The sequence below is a fragment of the Bufo gargarizans genome, unplaced genomic scaffold (assembly GCF_014858855.1).
Source record: "Bufo gargarizans isolate SCDJY-AF-19 unplaced genomic scaffold, ASM1485885v1 original_scaffold_1327_pilon, whole genome shotgun sequence".
Taxonomy (NCBI): Eukaryota; Metazoa; Chordata; class Amphibia; order Anura; family Bufonidae; genus Bufo; species Bufo gargarizans.
Window position 1 is genome coordinate 254,263 of NW_025334310.1, and position 21,834 is coordinate 276,096.

The 21,834-nt window shown below is 42.8% G+C and overlaps 1 protein-coding gene across 1 annotated transcript in view; it reads left to right on the forward strand.

Annotated features, from left to right (window-relative positions):
• Positions 1 to 21,834, forward strand: part of LOC122923185 (uromodulin-like) — a gene marked incomplete at its 3' end in the record, with an annotated part of 50,264 nt that overhangs the window by 19,004 nt on the left and 9,426 nt on the right. Inside the window, exons 7-10 of the mRNA XM_044273919.1 lie at positions 507 to 681; positions 3,293 to 3,430; positions 15,686 to 16,507; positions 18,623 to 18,727. Of these exons, the coding sequence (XP_044129854.1) occupies positions 507 to 681; positions 3,293 to 3,430; positions 15,686 to 16,507; positions 18,623 to 18,727 (1,240 nt within the window). The remainder of the gene's footprint in view (positions 1 to 506; positions 682 to 3,292; positions 3,431 to 15,685; positions 16,508 to 18,622; positions 18,728 to 21,834) is intronic.

The following is a 21,834-nucleotide window of genomic DNA, read 5'->3' on the forward strand; positions in this document are numbered from 1 at the left end:
GCGGTTTTATCTCTGTCCAAAATTCCGGAACACTTGCCGGAATGCCGGATACAGCATTTTTTCCCATTGAAATGCATTAATGCCGAATCCAGCCCCGAGTGTTATGGCAAAACGGGTCCGGCATTGCAGTCTGCGCATGCTCAGACCGCAAAAAATGTTAAAAAATAAATGCCGGATCCGTTTTGCCTGGTGACGGATCCGGCATTTCAATGCATTTGTCATACAGATCATACGGATCCTGATCCATCTGACAAATGCCATCAGTTTGCATGCGTTTTTACGGATCCGGCAGGCAGTTCCAGCGACGGAACTGCCTGCCGGAATCCTCTGCCGCAAGTGTGATTGGTAGGTAGAAGTCACGCTTGGACCATGGTGTCTGAGGAGCACTGATGAGCAGATATCTTATTAGAAACGACAGATGGTAGATGGGGTCCCTGTTACAGATTTTGCCTTGCGTCCTAGGAGCTTCACGTTATAACTCTTCCCTTCTTCAATTTTCTTACCAGACAGCAGAACTGCTGAATTTCTTTCTGAAACTTCCAGTCGACAGTACAAGTCGCCTGTTTTCTGTGGATAAAGACACGTATTATGGTGCTAATTTTTCAGTGCCATCAAACCTTACTGCACTCATCATATCGCAATCAGGTTCAATTTACTCAATGCGTCTTAATAATCCATCTGGTGAGTTCCTACAGTATATCATACAGTGTTCTAATTATATAAAAACTATTGTAAATGGAACGTCAGAAAATGACTAATTATTTAAATCAGGTTTTTATGTTAAAAATATTATTAAATATCTTTTGCTGATGTTATTTTGAATTTTCCACGTCACTATCTATATTGTACAAAAATACTAAAACCTTGCAGTTTTCAGACTGGCCAGTAAGCCTAATAATTTGCGCCAACTTTTGGTCTGTACTGATTACTTTTCAGCAGTCATTTCATTATTATCAAAGGCAGGATTACAATGACAGATATTATTTCTATATAGATAAAACAGGATCCGGGATCTAAGCGTTGATATCACAGCTTATCTACTCCCTATTGATCTTTGCACATGTCACACAGCATGCCTAGAAATCTCTTCCATAGAAGTCAACGAGTCCCCTCCTGTCCATTGTGTCTATGGCCTATGGTGGCTGCCATTAACTATAACTCTAAGTACTATTGAACACAGCTCAGGCACGATGACATGGCCAATAATAATATTCAGAAAATAGCATTAGAAATAGAAAATTGAATCAGGCCTGAACAGTTCATTCCCAATAATTGCCTGATCAGGCTGCCTGTGTGAAAAAGGGTCTGGGTAGAGTTGCAGTAAATATGTCAGTCCACCACTCCATTCACTTAGCTGAATTTCTTAACCAACCCTTCCTTTCAGCCCTACTGTTAAAGACATACTTGGAAAACATTACATACAGAGCTACAAAACATACAGGGTAATACAGTGCCACATACTGTGCCCACTTCCCAATACTATAGTGCAGAAACTGATAATCCCCCTTCTTCTGCCCCACTCTTACCCCTACCTGGTGCTGCCTGAGGCAATCGCCTCAGCTCGCCTCATTGGTTGTGCACCCCTGCCTCCAAGTGAATCGGTGGACTGACATGTACAGCACAGCTCCATTCAGAAAAGAAAGCTTAGCAACCCTTTGTTCTTGGGACCATGTGGGATCCCAGTGGTCGGATGCCTTGCTGTCCTATATTTGTGACATATCCTGTGGATAGATAATAAATAATTTCCATGAGAAAACCACTTGAAGAAGGCAACTTCATTGGGAAGTGTTTCTGGACTGGACCAGTCTCTTCCTCAGGAACCCGACCTGAAGAAGGGATTAGCCCAGTTCCAAAATGCATTATTTTTTACACACCTAATACATGGACCTGATCATTTAAAGGGGTTGTCCGGGTTCAGAGCTGAACCCGGACATACCCTTATTTTCACCCCGGCAGCCCCCCTGAGCCTAGCATCGGAGCATCTCATGCTCCGATGCGCTCCCGTGCCCTGCGCTAGATCGCGCAGGGCACAGGCTCTTGTGTTTTCAATAACACACTGCCGGGCGGTAACTTCCGCCCAGCGGTGTGTTCGGTGACGTCACCGGCTCTGAGGGGCAGGCTTTAGCTCTGCCCTAGCCGTTTTACTGGCTAGGGCAGAGCCAAATCCCGCCCATCAGTGCCGGTGACGTCACCGGGCTTCCTGTCAGCCCCATAGAGAGCCCCGGTACATCACCGGAACTCAGAAAAATGCCTTTGCCCTGTGCAATTTAGCGCAGGGCAAAGGAGAGCATCGGAGCATGAACTGCTCCGATGCTCATGTCAGGGGGGCTGCCTGGGTGAAAATGGAGGTATGTTCAGGTTCAGCTCAGAACCTGGACAACCCCTTTAACTACCCATTGGAAATTTGATCAGGAAGCAGCACCTGTGCATATCCCCTTTTTTTTCTGCCTTTTTGAGACAAATTTCTTCTGGATCATGTTTCCGGTGTGGCCATTGGGCAGCAGTTTGCAACATCATAATTTCAGGCCCATTTGATTGTTGTGCCTCCACCACAAGACCCTAAGATGAGTGGTACCAACACACACACCTTTTATTGATTCACCCACAGGTACTTCTCTATGTACGCTTTTCTTGTATTTCTACTAGATACAGCTATATCCTTAACTCATTTAACAGTGAATGGGAGCTAAGCAAATAGAATAGCCTTGCAAGCTACGCTGTTTCCAGAACTTTGACCTGCTTGGCCATTTCCATAACTTGCCTGCTTCCGGCCGGTGCGTACTTCCCAGCCATGAAATGCATTAATATAATAATAGAGGGACATGATGTTGAAAACTCGTCTTAAATCTGTATAATAAAAGTATAAGTAAACATAACAACAAGGTTTTTGGGTTTCCTTGAAGATAAATGGTAAAACCATAAAGATGGAATTAGATACCAATTCTTTGGCGTCATTCATGTCTCAATGTTCAGTTGGAAACTTGGTGAAAAGATTGGACCTACTGGGGTCCTACCTGTAAAACAATAAAGACCATCACAACTTGAAATTTGTATATTGCTGATGTCAATGGACCTGCCTTGTGGGGTCGAGACTGGCTTTTAAAGGTGAATCTAGATTAGAACTCCACAGGGGTTGTCTACTCCTTTTATATTGATAGATCATCAATATCTGATGTATGGGCACCCCCCACTGATCAGCTGGCTCTGGCGCAAAAGACTTTAGAGAGAGAGAAAAGAGAGAGGGGGAGTTGATTGTACCCAGATTTGAAGACTTAACTTTCTTCTATTTTAGGTGCTGTACAAAATCTCACAACCATCATGTCAGAATCTTGGGGCTCTGTATTTTACTTGAAAAATCCCAGACCTGGAACATGGGCAATTACAGTCTATGGATCGGGTCCTTATTCTATACGTATTGAAGGATATAAAGGTAAATATTTAAAGGCTATGTACACCTTTGGGGACAATTTTCTTTATTATTGCATTTTACTCATTTTGGGCTAAAAATCATTTTTATTCAACTGGTCCTTATTGAGAAATATTGAGCCATTCTGTCACAAAGGGTTAACAGTTTTTCTACTGTAGCTGTGTGAATCCTACTTTTACTTTCACTTATCTCTAAATTACTAAGAGGTCATAAACCCTTTATTTAAGCCACATTCTGATACAGTAAGAATTGAATGAGTGTTCTGAGAGGTCTGAGAGCAAAGAGCAGGGATAAGGAGCCCGTCAGCTCGCTGTCTGATGGAGCAGAGAGAAAATTCAGATCCCTCTATTACAGCATCTCAGCCCTGTATAGAGAAAAGGACTCCATATTTTTTTTATAAAAATCAATTGAAAAAAGTATTTTTACCTCATAATGAGTACAATGCAATAAGGTTTATATAGCCTTTATGGTTCATCTGAAGATGGAAAAATATAACTTATTGTTAAAACATGATCTTAAAATATTGGGCCTAACATTACAACACTTGACTTATATCACCAGGCAAGCATTATCATTATCTAAAAATTATGTTACTGCACTAAACAAAACTGACAGGCTCCTTCAGTGTACCTCCTCCCCTAATGTTAAAATGTCACACTGTCACGGACGGTGTACAGAAAACAAGACAATGCAACATGCATATATGACTCACTGGATCCAAAGCTAAGGAACCAAAAGGGAGACCCCTGCCCAAAACCTGGCACTTTCCCTGGCTGCTCAGCCTATGCAAAAATCCCAGAGGTGGATGGTTGCATATTCACGTACCTCGACTATATAACACCTGAACACCCTACAATAGTGAGGGGACACGACCACCGGCTCCCTACACCAGACACGGAGGGAGTCAGGGTCACCTGGGATCCAGCAAACAGAAAATAACAGATAAATGTACAGCACTTAACTTAGTAGCAGACTGGGAAATAGGATCAGCATGCACACACACTCCAGGAAGAAGTATAAGCCGCCCAGTAATGCATTATGGGGAGGAATTTAAAGGGAAGCAATCAGTCCAACTACATGACAGCTGAGAGAGGCTAACGAGATGAGGAACTGAACACCACAAAGAAAACTCAAGGAGGAGGTTCTGAAAGGCTTCTGTCAGAGCTTCTCAGCTGTCTGGTTGTGACAGTACCCCTCCCTCTACGAGTGGACTCCGGACACTCAGAGCCCACCTTCTCAGGATGGGACCTATGGAAAGCCCTGATGAGACGAGAGGCCTTAATGTCCGTCACTGGGACCCACATCCTCTCCTCAGGACCATAACCCTCCCAATGAACAAGGTACTGAAGAGAACCACGGACAAGACGAGAATCCACAATCCTAGAGACCTGAAATTCAAGATTCCCATCAACCATAATCGGAGGAGGAGGCAAAGGCGAGGGTACAATGGGTTGAACATAAGGTTTCAATAAGGACTTATGAAAAACATTATGGATCTTCCAAGTCTGAGGAAGATCAAGACGGTAGGCAACAGGATTGATGACAGACAGGATTTTGTAAGGCCCAATAAACCTAGGACCCAACTTCCAGGAGGGAACCTTCAATTTGATATTCTTGGTAGACAACCACACCAGATCACCAACATTCAGGTCCGGACCAAGCACACGTCTCTTATCTGCCACACGCTTATATCTCTCACTCATGCTCTTTAGATTATCCTGAATCTTTTGACAAATAGATGACAAAGACAAGGAGAATCTGTCCTCATCAGGTAAATCAGAAGACCCCTCTCCCGAGAAAGTCCCAAACTGCGGATGAAACCCATATGCACCAAAAAATGGTGACTTATCAGAGGACTCCTGGCGACGGTTATTTAAAGCAAACTCAGCAAGGGACAAAAAAGAACACCAATCCTCTTGATTCTCCGCCACAAAACAGCGCAGATATGTCTCCAGATTCTGATTGACGCGCTCTGTCTGGCCATTCGACTGCGGGTGGAAAGCAGAAGAGAATGACAACCGAACCCCCAAGCGAGAACAGAAAGCCTTCCAGAATCTGGAAACAAACTGCGTGCCCCTATCAGAGACTATGTCTGAAGGAATACCATGCAATTTGACAATGTGATCAATAAATGCCTGCGCCAGCGTCTTAGCATTGGGCAAACCAGGAAAAGGGATGAAATGCACCATTTTGCTAAAACGGTCCACCACCACCAGAATCACAGTCTTCCCCGAGGAACGAGGCAGGTCCGTTATGAAGTCCATGGACAGATGTGTCCAAGGACGGGAAGGAATGGGTAAGGGAAGGAGAGGACCTGATGGCCGTGAATGAGGGACTTTGGCATGAGCGCAAGTCTCGCAGGCTGCCACAAAACCCTCAACCGACTTACGAAGCGCAGGCCACCAGAATCTCTGAGCGATGAGATCCAGTGTGGCTCTTGCCCCCGGGTGCCCAGCAAGGACCGTATCGTGGTGTTCCTTAAAAATCTTGTGTCTTAAAGCGAGAGGCACAAACAACCTCCCAGGAGGACAAAGATCAGGAGCCTCTGACTGGGCTGCCTGCACCTCTGCCTCCAATTCAGAAAAAAGAGCAGAGACCACCACACCTTCAGCCAAAATGGGACCCGGGTCCTCAAAATTCCCGCCTCCCGGAAAACAACGTGACAGGGCATCTGCCTTCACATTCTTAACTCCAGGGCGGAACGTGACAACAAAATTAAACCTAGAAAAGAACAAAGACCATCTGGCCTGTCTCGGGTTCAGACGCTTGGCTGACTCCAAGTAGGCCAGATTTTTATGGTCAGTAAATACGGTAATAAGGTGTCTGGCTCCCTCTAGCCAATGGCGCCATTCATCAAAAGCCAACTTGATGGCTAACAATTCCCTATCTCCCACATCGTAATTTCTCTCTGCGGAGGAGAGTTTTTTCGAGAAAAAGGCACACGGTCGCCATTTGGCAGGAGAGGAACCCTGAGACAAGACCGCCCCCACACCCACCTCAGAAGCATCAACCTCAACTATGAAGGGTAAAGAAATATCAAGTTGCACCAAGATGGGAGCGGAAGCAAAACTCTCCTTGATATTAGAAAAAGCTTTACGTGCCTCTACTGACCAAGAAGAAAAATCTACCCCCTTTCTGGTCATATCAGTGAGTGGTTTAACAATAGAGGAATAATTCAAAATAAACTTCCTGTAATAATTGGCAAAGCCCAAAAAACGCATCAGCGCCTTCTGATTCTCAGGAAGCTCCCACTCAAGCACAGCGCGGACCTTCTCAGGGTCCATGCGAAAACCAGAAGCGAAGAGAAGAAACCCCAGAAATTGAATTTCTGGAACCGCAAACACACATTTTTCCAGTTTCGCATATAATTTATTCTCCCGCAGGATGAGCAAGACCTGACGTAAATGTTCCTTATGAGTTTTGAAATCAGGAGAAAAAATCTAAATGTCATCCAAATACACTAATACAAATTTTCCCATCAAATGATAAAAAATGCTGTTCACGAAATGCTGAAAAACGGCTGGGGCATTCATCAAACCAAAAGGCATAACCAAATTCTCAAAATGGCCCTCAGGGGTATTGAAGGCCGTCTTCTATTCATCTCCTTCTTTGACCCTGACCAGGTTGTATGCCCCTCTTAGATCTAATTTGGAAAAGACTTTAGCCCCAACAACCTGGTTAAACAGGTCCGGGATCAGAGGAAGTGGATAAGGGTCACGAATAGTGATACTGTTCAGCTCCCTGAAATCCAGACAAGGTCTTAAAGAACCATCTTTTTTCTTAACAAAGAAAAAACCAGCGGCAACAGGTGACTTCGAGGGTCGTATGTGTCCTTTTCTCAGACTCTCAGAGATATAAGCACGCATAGCGATTCTCTCAGGTTGGGAAAGATTGTATAAACGAGATTTAGGCAGCTTGGCGCCTGGGATGAGATTAATAGGGCAATCGTACTCCCTGTGCGGGGGCAAATCCTGAACTCCACTCTCAGAGAAGACATCCGAAAATTCAGAGAGAAAAGATGGTACAGTCTTAGTAGCAACCTCAGAAACAGATGTCGTGAGGCAATTCCCTCTGCAAAAGTCACTCCGACCATTTATTTGCCTCGCTTGCCAATCAATGGTGGGGTTATGTTTAGTGAGCCAGGGTAGCCCCAACACTAGAGGAGTAGGCAAACCGCTAAGGACGAAACATGACACATCCTCAACATGAGCATCACTCACAATTAAACGGATATTGTGAACTATGCCCTTTAATGATTTCTGAGAAAGTGGAGCGGAATCAATAGAAAAAACAGGAATATCCTTTCCCAAAGTGCGCACCTGGAAACCATGAGTTATTGCAAATTGATTATCAATGAGATTGACAGCTGCTCCACTATCCACAAAAATCTCACAAAAAATGCTCTTGCTCTCTAGCGCCACCCTAGCAGGCAGGACAAAACGGGAACTACAAGCAAACGGAAAACCTTCAATTTCCGCCTCAACCCTGCCAATAGTAACAGACGGAACATTTTTAAAAGATTTTTTCCTGTTTGTTTCTTTATTACTCCCAGAAAACTGCCTGAATCTCCTAGAGGGACAAACATTTGCCAAATGATTTATACCTCCACAACAAAAACAAACCCTCCCATGCGAGCTGAATCTTCTGTTGTCAGAAGCAATCAACGCCAGCTGCATGGGCTCCTGCTCAGAAGGGGCTGACAGCGACCGAGAGCCCTGCGCTCAGAATGAGACCGCTGCACTGTCCTGGGACTGAGTATGACAGGAAGGAGATATCTCTCCTTTCTCTCTAAGACGCCTGTCAATACGAACGGCCTGAGACATAGCAGAGTCCAAGGAAATAGGCCTCTCATGAAAGGCAAATGCATCTTTCAATCCCTCTGAAAGACCATGGCAAAATTGACTTCGGAGTGCAGCATCATTCCAACCAGTATCAGCTGCCCATCTCCGAAATTCTGAGCAGTATATCTCTGCGGATTGTTTACCCTGGCATAATAGACGTAGTCTAGACTTAGCCACAGCAATACGATCCGGATCATCATATATCTGACCCAGGGCTAAAAAGAATTCATCCACTGAACGGAGAGGCCGTGCCCCCTCCGGCAGCGAAAAGGCCCAAGACTGAGCGTTACCCCTGAGCAGCGATATAATGATCCCCACCCTCCATTCCTCATCACCAGAGGAATGGGGAAGAAGGCGAAAATGGAGTTTGCAAGCCTCTCTAAAACGCACAAAATTCTCACTACCCCCGGAGAATGTATCCAGGAGCGAGATCTTAGGCTCAGAACAAACTCCATGAACGCAAGCTGAACCGGTCACTTGAAGCTGAGAAAAAGTCTTACGGAGATCAGCTACCTCCAATTAAAGACCCTGAAAGCGTTCAGCCAAAAGTGAAACCGGATCCATGCTTGAGACGGTTTTTGCGGCTTATAATGTCACGGACGGTGTACAGGAAACAAGACAATGCAACATGCATATATGACTCACTGGATCCAAAGCTAAGGAACCAAAAGGGAGACCCCTGCACAAAACCTGGCACTTTCCCTGGCTGCTCAGCCTATGCAAAAATCCCAGAGGTGGATGGTTGCATATCCACGTACCTCGACTATATAACACCTGAACACCCTACAATAGTGAGGGGACACGACCACCGGCTCCCTACACCAGACACGGAGGGAGTCAGGGTCACCTGGGATCCAGCAAACAGAAAATAACAGATAAATGTAGAGCACTTAACTTAGTAGCAGACTGGGAAATAGGATCAGCATGCACACACACTCCAGGAAGAAGTATAAGCCGCCCAGTAATGCATTATGGGGAGGAATTTAAAGGGAAGCAATCAGTCCAACTACATGACAGCTGAGAGAGGCTAACGAGATGAGGAACTGAACACCACAAAGAAAACTCAAGGAGGAGGTTCTGAAAGGCTTCTGTCAGAGCTTCTCAGCTGTCTGGTTGTGACACACACTGCTCAGTACATGCTGCAGCTTGGCAGTCAGAGCTATGAAACCCTATCTAATCCGCAAAATGCTGCAGATTTCATGGATGCAAATCCTTTAAAGGGGGTTTTCCATCACAGACAATGGAGGTAATATCGCTAGGATATGCCCCATTGTCTGATAGGTGCAGGCCCCACCTCTGGGACCCGCACCTATGCCGAGAGTGGCGGAGGGTGCATTGTGCATGCGCTGCCGCCCTCCATTTATTTCTATGGGGCCGCCGAAAATAGTCAAGCGCTAGCTCTGCTATTTCCGTAGATCCCATAGAAATGAATCGGAGCTGTGGCTGCGCAAGCGCAGTGCACTCCCATTCACTTATTTGGGGAGATTGCTTGGCTGTGGCCAGACCTCACCTATTTATCTATTATCTATCTGTAATTATTATGAAATAATTTTCAGTAAAGGTTTTTTTTTTAACTTTAAATGGACCCTATCTTTCTCAGTACTATAAGTATCTATCAGACATTACCTCGTTCTGGCTATATCTGGTTCTTCACCCCATTTGACTTATTTTTTTCTTTCCTTTCAAAGGTGACAAGTTCAAAACATCTTGTAAGTATCTGTTGTTTTACATTTGTAGGATATATATCCACCAATAATTGTATTTGCTCCCCACTGTCACCAGTTCTTGTTTCCCTACTTGGCAGAATATTCTAGATGTCTTGTCCAGCAAAAGGCAGGGTGAAGAAGTGGTGTAGGGGCATTAGCAATGTGCTCAACCAGCACTGCAAGTGTATGGTGCATGGCTGCTGCAGTCAATCCGTGTCCTCAGCAATCTAAGGGCTCGTTCACACGACCGTGACGTTTTTTGCGGTCGGCAAAACACGGATGGCGCCCGTGTGCCTTCCGCAATTTGCGGAACGGAACAGGAGGAATATTATAGAAATAATTGTTCTTGTCTGCAAAACAGTCAAGAATAGGACAGGACTCATAATTTTTGCGGGGCCATGGAACAGAGCAACGGATGCGGACAGCACACAGAGTACTGTCGGCATCTTTTGCAGACCCATTGAAAAGAATGGTTCCATATACAGACCGTATGTGGAACGCAAAATATGTTCGTGTGAACGAGCCCTAACACTGAGAACAGTAATTAGCTGCAGCGGTCATGTGCTATATATCTGCACATCAACACTACTGTTTTGGCAGAAGAATTGGACTAACATTAGAAAGACTGGCACTGGAGAAAGGGTAAGTATAAGATGATATTTTATTTTAGGCTATCTGAGGGCCTGTCCAAGATTTTTTATTATCTCAAACAATCCCTTTAAAATAAATTATTTTAAATATTTCAATTAATTTGCTAATTAGAATAAAGAGAAAGAGATCATCTAGTTCATTCCATTAGAGTAAGAAGAAGATAATATTTAAATAGGAACAGATGATATGATAATATAAATACAATCCTCTGTGTAGATATGGATTTGGAGAATAATATGCACACACCCACCAACAGAGGGTGCTTTCTGCACACTGTTTAATTGGGCTGACAATTCCTGTTCTGTAGAGAGAGCTTCTCAGCAGTCATTTCATTATCATCACAAGCAGGATTACAGTGAAAGATAACACCTATATTATTATAGAGCTGGAGGCAGATAACATGATATCCACCATTGAAAATAGCTAGAAACCGCTCACTTTCCCTCGCATACCAACCTGTTCATAGGTCACAGAGCATGCCCACAACATATTCTTGAAGAAGCCAATCATCTCCAAACTACAGTTTCCAATTTCCATGTGGGTGCTGTAAAACAAATCCCTGAAAAGCCAAAAACAGAGCAAAGCAGGAGCTTTTTTCAAGATGGCTACCCAAATAATCATGTACAGAAAATATAATAATAAATATACAATCGGACAATGAAAGAAAGAAAATGTTTCACAATATGGTTTTATAACAATATGGTTGTATAAATAAAAAAATAGGTAACATAGTAACATAGTTTATAAGGCTGAAAAAAGACATCTGTCCATCCAGTTCGGCCTGTTATCCTGAAAGTTGTTCCAGAGGAAGGCAAAAAAAAAACCTGGGAGGTAGAAGCTAATTTTTCCCACTTAAGGGGAAAAAATTCCTTCCCGACTCCAATCAGGCAATCAGAATAACTAACTGGATCAACGGCCCCTCTCTAGTAGCTATAGCCTGTAATAATATTACGCTCCAGAAATACATCCAGGCCCCTCTTGAATTCTTTTAGTGAACTCACCATCACCACCTCCTCAGGCAGAGAGCTCCATAGTCTCACTGCTCTTACCGTAAATAATCCTCTTGTTGTCACAGTCACAGTCCTGGGGATAAATAGATGATAGGAGAGATCTCTGTAGTGACTCCTGATATATTTAGATCTCCCCTTAGTCGTCTTTTTTCTAAAGTTAATAACCCTAATTTTGATCATCTTTCTTGGTACTTTAGCCCATTCATTCCAGTTATTACTTTAGTTGCCCTCCTCTGAACCCTCTCCAGCTCTGCTAGGTCTGCCTTGTTCACAGAAGCACAGACCTGTACACGGTACTCAATGTGTGGTCTGACTAGTGATTTGTAAAGTTATAGTCTGCTGTTCACTAAAATTGCTAGGTCCTTTTCCATGTCAGTGTTACCCAGTGTTTTACCCTTTAGTATGTACTGGTGACTTGCATTATTCCTTCCCATGTGCATAACCATACATTTGTTAGTGTTAAACCTCATCTGCCACTTCTCTGCCCAAGCCTCCAATATATCCAGATCCATCTGTAGTATTATACGATCCTCTTCCATGCTAATTACTGTGCACAGTTTAGTGTCATCTGCAAAAATTGATATTTTACTGTGCAAGCATTCTACAAGATCATTAATAAATATATTGAAGAGAATAGGGTGCTATACTGACCCCTGAGGTACTCCACTAGGGACAGTAACCCAATCTGAGTGTGTACCGTTAATAACCACCCTCTGTTTTCTATCACTGAGCCAGTTACTTACCCACATACAGACATCTTCCCCCATTTGGAGAAGTCAAGATATATGACATCCATTGATTCGCCACAGTCAAGTCTAGAGCTTACCTCCTCATAGAAAGTGATTAAATTAGTTTGACATGACTGGTCCCTCATGAAGCCATGCTGATATGGCGTTATTTGCTTATTTTCATTGATGTAATTCAAGAAAGCATCTCTTAGAAATCCTTCAGTTTACCCACGGCAGATGTTAAGCTTACAGGCCTATAGTTTCCAGGGCTCTGTTTTTGAATATTGGTACCACATTTGCTATGCGCCAATCCTGAGGAACACTCCCTGTCAATATAGAGCCCTTAAATAACAGAAATAAGGGTCTGGCTATGACGTTACAACATTTTCTTAGGATACATGTATGCCATCTGGTTCCGGTGATTTGTCTATTTTAATCTTTTTAAGACACCACTTTCTAGGTCAGACAGGGCAGTTTTAATGGGAAATTTACTTTTACAGTCTGCATTTCACCTGACAGTTTATTTTTGGTAGTGAATACAGTGGAAAAAGAAATATTTTATGGCTTTGCTTTCTCCTCATCGCTGTCTTCAACTATGCCCTGATCACTCTGTAAAGAGCTAACACCTTCAGATTCATACTTTTTACCATTTATATAATTGAATATTTTTAGGGTTAGTTTTACTCTCTTTGGCAATTAATCTCTTTGTCTGGAGTTTTCAGGTAATGGTCAGCCGGCACTCTGTCCAAGAGGCGTGGTGCACGTGTCCGAGATCACAATCCCACATATATTAGAAGAAGAGACCGGCACTCACTTTATCTTCTGCAAATTCAATCTTTTTATTCGTCACATATGGAAAATTCCATATGTGACGAATAAAAAGATTGAATTTGCAGAAGATAAAGTGAGTGCCGGTCTCTTCTTCGAAAAAATTTTGTCTGGAGTTTGACTGCTTTCATTTGACTTTTAGATATTCCATTTTTTCCTTACAGCTTTTCAGTGCTTTCTCGCTACTCTCCTGATTTAGTGATTTAAATGCTTTCTTTTTGTCATTTATTGGTTTCTTTACAATTCTATTCATCCACATAGTTTTTTTCTTGTCTCTTACCCTTTTATTCCCATAAAGTATATACCTATCACAATTAGACTTTAGGATGCTTTTAAAAATATCCAATTTTGTAGTTGTATTTTTTTTTTTTTGAGGACTTTGTCCCAGTTAGTCAGGCCAATGGCCTCTCTTAGTTGGCTAAATTTAGCTTTTTTTGAAGTCTGGTGTTTTTGTGCTTTCCTGAAGAAACATTCTTTTGAATGACAATTGGAAGGTTATTATTTTATGGTCACTATTTCCCAGGTGTCCCCCAACCTGCACATCTGTTGTTCTGTCTGGTCTATTGGTTAGCGCCAAGTTCAGTATGGCTATCCATCTAGTCGGGCCCTGAACCAGTTGGGAAAGGTAATTGTCTTTGGTGATTGCCAAGAACCTGTTTCCTTTATGAGATCTACAGCTTTCAGTTTCCCAGTCTATATCTGGGTAGTTGAAGTCCCCCATAATAACGACCTCATGAATTGCCACCTCGTCTATTTCGTTTAGTATAAGATTTTCATTTTTATGCCCCCCTTGGCTTGGCATCTCTGTGCCCCAAGGCAGCCGCTTGGTCTGCCTTATAATAGCTCTGGGCCTGCTCGTGGTACAGGTAGTATTTTGGAAAGCACTACCTTTGAGGTCCTTGCCCTAAGCTTGTGACATAAATCCCTAAAATCATTTTTAAGGACGCTCCACCTAGTGTACCTCTAACTTTGTCATTGGTTCCAATATGGACCATGACTGCTGAATCTTTGCCAGCCCCTCCCAGTAATCTGTCAACCTAATATATGTCGAACTCGAGCACCAGGAAGATAACACACTGTTCAACAATCCCAATATTTGTAAAAGATCACCCTATTATTACCCCTAATAATTGAGTCACCCACTGAGCACCTGCAATGGACGGGCAATGGCCATGGGTCCCTTAAAGTAAATGTTTTTCGTGACGCCAGTTGCAGTGAAGCAACAAGGGCACAGGGCCCCCTTTAGTGGATGGTACGCAGGTGAAGGAATTCCAAAGTGGTGTAAGGTATCCTAAATGTCCCTTAATGTTGGTGCACGTGTCATGGTGCTCCTACTTGGATATGTTGGAACCTAGGCGTTGTTGTCCGAGGCAGACAAAGGGGGTAGTTAAATGGTGGGATGAAGAATAAATTGAGTCCAGATTTTGTGATGAAGTTGAAAAGCAGCTTAACTTGGCATAGACGTTTCTCCAAACAGTTTCAGGCTTTGTCTTGGTTCCCAGCAGGCTTTGGCATGAACAAAACTGTGGCAGGCAAACTCCTCTTTGCTACGTCTGTTGCTCTCTGGCTCTACTGTACTGTCAGGGTAGTTATATAATTCAGATTTCTCTGGGTGCTGGATCTTCTCTCTGTAGTTTGACTCTAAACTGGTCCAGGGAGCTTTACTCCTGGCTTCAGAGGCTTCCAGCTTCTGCCTCCATATCCAGCTGAGCTGAAGGTGCTCCAGCTGGCCTGGGCAAAGCCACGTTCAATAGGGACTTTCACCTGCTGCACACCCTTCCCCTGTCTAGGGAAGACCTAAACTGGAACTAACTGGTCTCCACCCTTCCTGCAGAAAGCGGGACACGCCCACCACACCATAGAGGGGGTGTTAGAATGGAAGGAAAGCTCCATTCTCTCTGAGTGTAGCTCTACCATTTATGCTGCCACCTGCTGGTGAACCAGGCATTTTACACTTAAACATAACAGTTACATGACAAGAGATATGCACACCATATAGGATCTGGAAATAAACAAACAGATGACATTAGGTTAATCAATAAAGACAGTAGCGGGGTGCAGAAGTGGTAATGCCCCTCTGGGGTGTTGTCACTCAATCTAAAGTCACACACTTAGTACAAACACACAATGGAAAACAAACACGCGAATGCTCACAAACTGTCTGCTTGTATAGGTGCTGCTCCCAAACAACTTCACACCCGAATGCTTTTTTTTCTTCTGGATTCAAAGGTGATACATTCTATTTAAAGACATTGTAAAGAACTAGAAAAGATGGTCTGTTTTTTTCTGTAAATAGAGCCACTCGGGCTACGTCTGATATTGCGTTTAAGCTATAATTATTAAAGTGCCAAGTGGTAATTTTTATAGAAAAAAAGGAGATCCTCAGATCCTTTTTTCCAGTCCTGAAGAACCTCTTTTATCTTCTTATGTGTTTTAGAATATAAATAAATATAACTTTTATTACCTAAATAATAACATTTGATGTTTTTCACAGCATTTTGCGAAACCTGTAACAGCAATGCTGCATGTAAAAAAGATTTACTCGACTACACCTGTGTCTGTAATGAAGGCTTCAGTGGAGACGGATTTTCCTGTTATGATATCGATGAATGTAGCTATTACGGATATTATTCAAACGACAAATGCAGCTATTATGGTTACTGTATCAACACATACGGCTCATACTACTGTAACTGTAACACAGGCTTCACTTGGGATAATGCAACTTGTGTTGATGTGGATGAGTGTTCTTCACCCTCGTTGAACAACTGCGACCCAGCAGCAACATGTGTCAACTACTTTGGATCCTATTCCTGCTATTGCCCCGAAGGATATTATGGAAATGGATATAAATGTGAAGTCGATGAATGTACAAGGGATGTTTGTGGATTTGGTAGAGAATGCATCAAATTCACCGGGTCCCATAACTGCACTGATCCATGCTTTACCTATACCACCCTGAATGACCCCACCAGGAGCACATCATATTATGATTACTATTACTATTACTACTATTACTCCTATTATGGACGCTCTGACTATTACCTAAGTGGATGGTATCGTTTTGAGGGCAGTGGCGGATCCCGTTTGGCAAATTTTTGTCCCTCTGAGGGTAGTTGTTACATCAGATACCCCATGTGGATGAATGGAACACATCCAGTACCCTCAGATGGAATTGTGAATCGTACAATTTGTACCTCCTATTCTGGTTATTGCTGCAGTTTTACATCAGACATAAAGATCAAGGCTTGTCCTGGAGGATTTTATGTGTATAAGTTCAGCACGCCCCCTGTGTACTATTCTGGATATTGCACAGGTAAGAAAATAAAACTCTGTTAAAATCACATTTACTTACAAAGAACTTGGGGAGATCCCAGTCTATTGTAAATACACTAAATGGGGTTTTCCTGTATATATGCCCTATGATTGAATCTCACTCTCTCATATGCAGACCTGAGACCTCCACCACAGAGTAGAGGACACAGCTATATCACCCTGAATATACCATATATTACTATATTTCTCCAGTAGCCTCTATAGTAAAGATATGTAATTGCTCGCAGCTCCCTCTCATGGTAGCAGTTCACATGGAAGTTATCCAGTTGAGACAACTGCCTTAAAGGGTTTTCTGAGATTTTTTAATAGGTCATTAGTATCTGATCGGTGGGAGTATGACTCCCATCCGCTGTTTGAGGAGACACCAGCTATCATAGTAGCGCTGCAGCACGTGTCATGGTGCTCCTACCTGGATATGTTGGAACCTAGGCGTTGTTGTCCAAGGCAGACAAAGGGGGTAGTTGAATGGTGGGATGAAGAATAAATTGAGTCCAGACTTTGTGATGAAGTTGAAAAGCAGCTTTACTTTGCATAAACGTTTCTCCAAACAGCTTGACCAATGAACGTGACTTCACATGGCCTAGTCACAACTCAGCCACATTACAGTGAATGTGGCTGAGCTACAATACCAAGCACAGCCGCTATACAACTAGCCACCATACAGTCATTAAAAATGTCTTGTAACACAAGCTCATCTGAATGTAATGAAACCTTTTACTTAGTAATCCAATATTTTAATCTGGAGAAAAAGTACTTTTAATCCTTATGCAAAAGAGAAGTTAAGTGCACCAAGGGCAGGCCCAAGCCAATCTGTGCACCTTTGCTCCTACTGCCAGACCCTTCCTCTGCCAGACCCTTCCTCTCCTTCTTGATTGGTAGGGCAAGACAAGATACAGGAACCGAGCCCTCTCAATCAAGAAGAAACTGCTCTCATCCAGAAGTGGCATCACTGTTGTCCATGGGCTCTTTCTGATGATGCAGCTTCAGTTCCCTTGCTTTTGACAGACCTTGTATTTGGGCTCTGGTCTTATTAATGCTTCAGTCCCCATACCCTAAAGATAAAAAATATATTAATACTGTAATGTGTTGGCAGGTATTTTAGTGGTTCTTTCCCTTTTAATTCCTTGTAATGTAGTTGGTTATTGGTACCAGATACCTGGCAGCATTCCTGAGGTCTTAAGTAACTTTACATACATACTTCACACTGAAGACCTTTTAAGGGGGCTAGGAGGGGCCAGAAATCTAGAAAACATCTAGTTATGTAACAAAGAAGTTAACTCCAATGAGGAAATTACTGGGGGTAAGATTTGTCTTCCTACTTGCACTGCTCTTGGTATCATATGGATGATGGTGAGGTGCCATGTTGGAAACTGGTCAATGGGGAGCAGAATAATTTGTTCACAGCTTTGGTGACTGTTACTTACTTTACTCTGTATGTTATCTTTTGTATATATCTTTTATCATAGTATAGTAAACGTTCTACACACCTAAAGGCGGGTTTAGATGGGCTAAAGGAGCGTCTATTATTGGGAAGGAAGTGTTCGTTCCCGACAGTCGGGTGCTCCCTTAGTGAAGAAGACTGCTGCTATAGTGATCCCTTGTGATCCAGAATCATTGTTTCTGGATAGCAGGTCACTGTTTAGACAGCTCAATCTGCTGACAAGAAAGATGAGTGGTGGTGCCTGCACGAACAACAGGATCACACGATGAACGAACGTTTTACTTGTTCATCGGGTGATCGGCAGAACATTTTGATGGCCAGATCATCGGGAACTAGCATTCACAGAAACGGCCGTTCTTGGTTCGTCGAAATCCACCTTAAGACGTGTTAAGCCTATCTATTCCTGAATCTCAGAACTCATGGTAATACAGTAAGTAAACAAACTATTTATTTAGATATTGTCTGAATAAACAGAAGCTAATATCCTTACTGATAGTTTCCAGGTAGCCTAAGATTAGTTCAATGGGAATGTTTTATCCAAAAACTACCTACTTTTTAAATCACATTTTTATGTTCAACATATTTTCTAGAATGCTTAGTGAGATTTCTTTTAAATTTTTATAAAACATTTTTTCTTTTCTTTTTTTTTTAAAGATCCAGTCACCATCCCTGGTTCTTGCTCATGTGCTGACAATGAAGAATGTATAGCAGTTGGCGGACGTTACAGCTGCTACTGCAAAAACCATAGCAGTCCTTCAGGTATGTTCAGATAGATTACATGCAAGGAACAGAATGTGAAATATTATATAGTTCTGTCACTTTAATAACATATTCATGTCAAAGATACACTGTACTGTACAATGGTTTTAAAATTTTCACATAGGAGACTTTCATAAAATGTGATCACTAGTTTTAAAATTTATTGATTGGCTTTTGACAGAATTCTCTGAAAATGTTTCTTTCAGTTGTTCCAAGATGTATAGAACAAGTTCACCAGCTTTAAAAAAGCATGATCTCGTGACAAGGTTGTCACAAGATGTTTATACTATAATGAAAGGGTGTATTAGACACCCGATGCTGCAAGCAGTCTCCGGATAGCTATCAGAGGATATTACATGCAGCGATTTCTTCTGCAACATGGGGAGGGGAGATCGATATGCCATCGTTCCCATGCAGGATAGCGGTGTGCCCGCGGCAGTGTGACATTACACAGCAGAATCTGCCGCTGGAAAATCCAGAACTTTCAGCAAGCTGAAAGATCTGAATTGCCCAATGAACAAAGCAGTATTACACTGCTGGATTATCGCTAATTATCGCGATTATCAGGTAGAAAATGTGTCTAATATACCCTTAAAAGGGTTATCCAAAGTGAAAAACTTGTCCCCCAATATTCAGTCCCCTCAGATAGATTATACTTACCCCGCTCCCCAGCACCTGCATCGCTCCTGATCCCCGCACAGCCGCCACTGCATCTCCCCCTCCATATTATTATTATTGTTATTATTATGTTTTGATTTTCTCTACCCCACCTGTGGCTATTTGACAAGTGGCACATCTTATTGAAGGGTATGTGACCTGTGGGCCTAGTACTCAGTATTACAATTGTGGTCACCTTTACCATTGTTTGATGTCTCTTTTGCCTTAATCATGTTTTTCTAATTTTGTTTGTTTGAACTTGTTTTCAATAAATGTCATATTTTAGTATACACTGATTCCGGGCACCATTGCTTGTTCCCTAGGGAACATTCTTGTAGGTGTTATTGGTATATACACATATATTATATATTTATATATACCATAGCTACTGTTTGAGACTTGTTTGTTCTCTATACAAAATACGGCTGTGACAGCTCTCATCCTTCAGAGGGACCAAAGGTATTATTAAGAACAAACTGCCATTCAGTCCCCAGGAGTGCAGCACTCCTGGGGAAAGCCACCTCAGATGCAGTAGTCGAATTTGACCATGGCATCTGAGGGAGTAAATGTCTGCAATCAGCATTATAGCCGATCGCAGACATTAGCCAAAAACAACAAAAACCCAGTGACTAAGATGCCTTATGCATTTTAGTAGAATTAAATGTTTTTAAATATGCAAATTAAGGCTTAAGTGTACCGAGGGTGGGTCCTAGTAACACTGAGCACCCTAGATTGTCTGTTCTGTTTCCACCCTCCATCTGGAAGCCTGGCCATGTCAATCAAGTTCAGAGGGAGTGTCCAGGAAAGCAGAGCAGAGTGTTGCTAAGGCCGCCCTCATTACACTTAAAGAGCACCTGTCACCTGGAAAAACATTGTGAACTAAGTATCCTGACATATACAGCGGCGCCCAGGGATCTTACTGCACTTACTATTATCCCCGGGCGCCGCTCCGTTCTCCCATTATGTCCTCCGGTATCTTCGCTCAGTAAGTTATAGTAGGCGGAGACTGCCCTTGTTCTGCTGGGCGTCTCCTCCTCCTAGGCTGTAGTGCTGGCCAATCGCAGCGCAGAGCTCACAGCCTGGTTTTTTTTTTTCTCCTAGGCTGTGAGCTGTGTGCTCCTCACCACCAGAGCTCTCTCGCTCTCTTCTTCCTGGTTCTCGGTGTCAGCTGTGAAGGCTGCGCACAGTGAGGTCACATGGTGCGCAGCCCTTTACAGCAGACAGCCGAGTGGAAGACCAGGAAGCGGTGAGTACAGATCCTTCACAGCTTCCCGGTCCTCCGGTACTAATGAAGTGCATCCAAAATCGAAGCGTTTCATTAGTATTCACCCCATAAGACCCAGGGGCGAAAAATACGGGGTATTTAAGAAAAAAAAGTTTCATTTTTTAAAAAGTTTCATTTTTACGCCCCCCCCCCCCCCCGTCTCTGCGCCCTAAGGCAGCCGCTTGTTGCCTTACTATAGCGCCGGCCCTGGCTACGACTACAGAGGACACTACACGTCACTACTTTGTTTTCCCCTTCTCATGTTAGGCAGTTAATGGTATCCAGATTATATAATTCACCTGATACTGCTGGTAACCAGATGGTATCATTCATGTTTGCCTAGACTACCTTTCTCCTTCTGGAGGGCTAAACCCAATTCTCTGTGTTCGATATCATATTATTAATAATATGTACTTGACATTAACCTTAACCTTCTCATTTTAACATCTAGCGTGAGGGTTTAGCCTTGTATTTTCATTTGCATATATTGTAGTGCACCTTTGCAGTGATTTATTTATTCTCACAGTCTAATCCACACATTATTTCATTTTGTGTAGGATTTTTTTTTGTGGCACATGTGGTCCTCTGCCGGCATCCTCCATTGTATGCATTATTTGCTGGGGATTGCATTTGCAGCGGATCACATGTGGAGGGTTTGCTCCCCCAGTTATAAATACTCTACAGTATTTGGAATTTTTAGCATTTCCTCCAATTTAGGAAACTTTATTCAGTGATTTGTCTTTATATGTATTGAATGTGCCAATTTTCATTTTTGTAACATTCTGGTGCACCTGGTAGCCTGTGTCACACTACCCTGTTATAGGTGGGGCTCACAGCCTCCTCACATTGCATTTGTGATCTCACTTTGGAGGTTTGTGGAAGCATGGCTGTAAGTCGGACCTTAGCACCTAGCACCTATCAGACAGTGTTCACACACTATAGGTAGGTTTAGCCTTAGGTCCCTCACTAACTGAGATACCTTGACGGGGTACGCAGGCTACGATATGTTCTTGAACTAAATATATTGGCTAAATTCTCATTTTAATATCTATTGTGAGGGTTTAGCCTTGTATTTTCATTTGCATATATTGCAGTGCACCTTTGCAGTGATTAACCTTAACAACCAAATTAGTCTTACTGAATGTACCCTTGTTAGATTGTAAGTTAACCCTTGTAAACATAATTT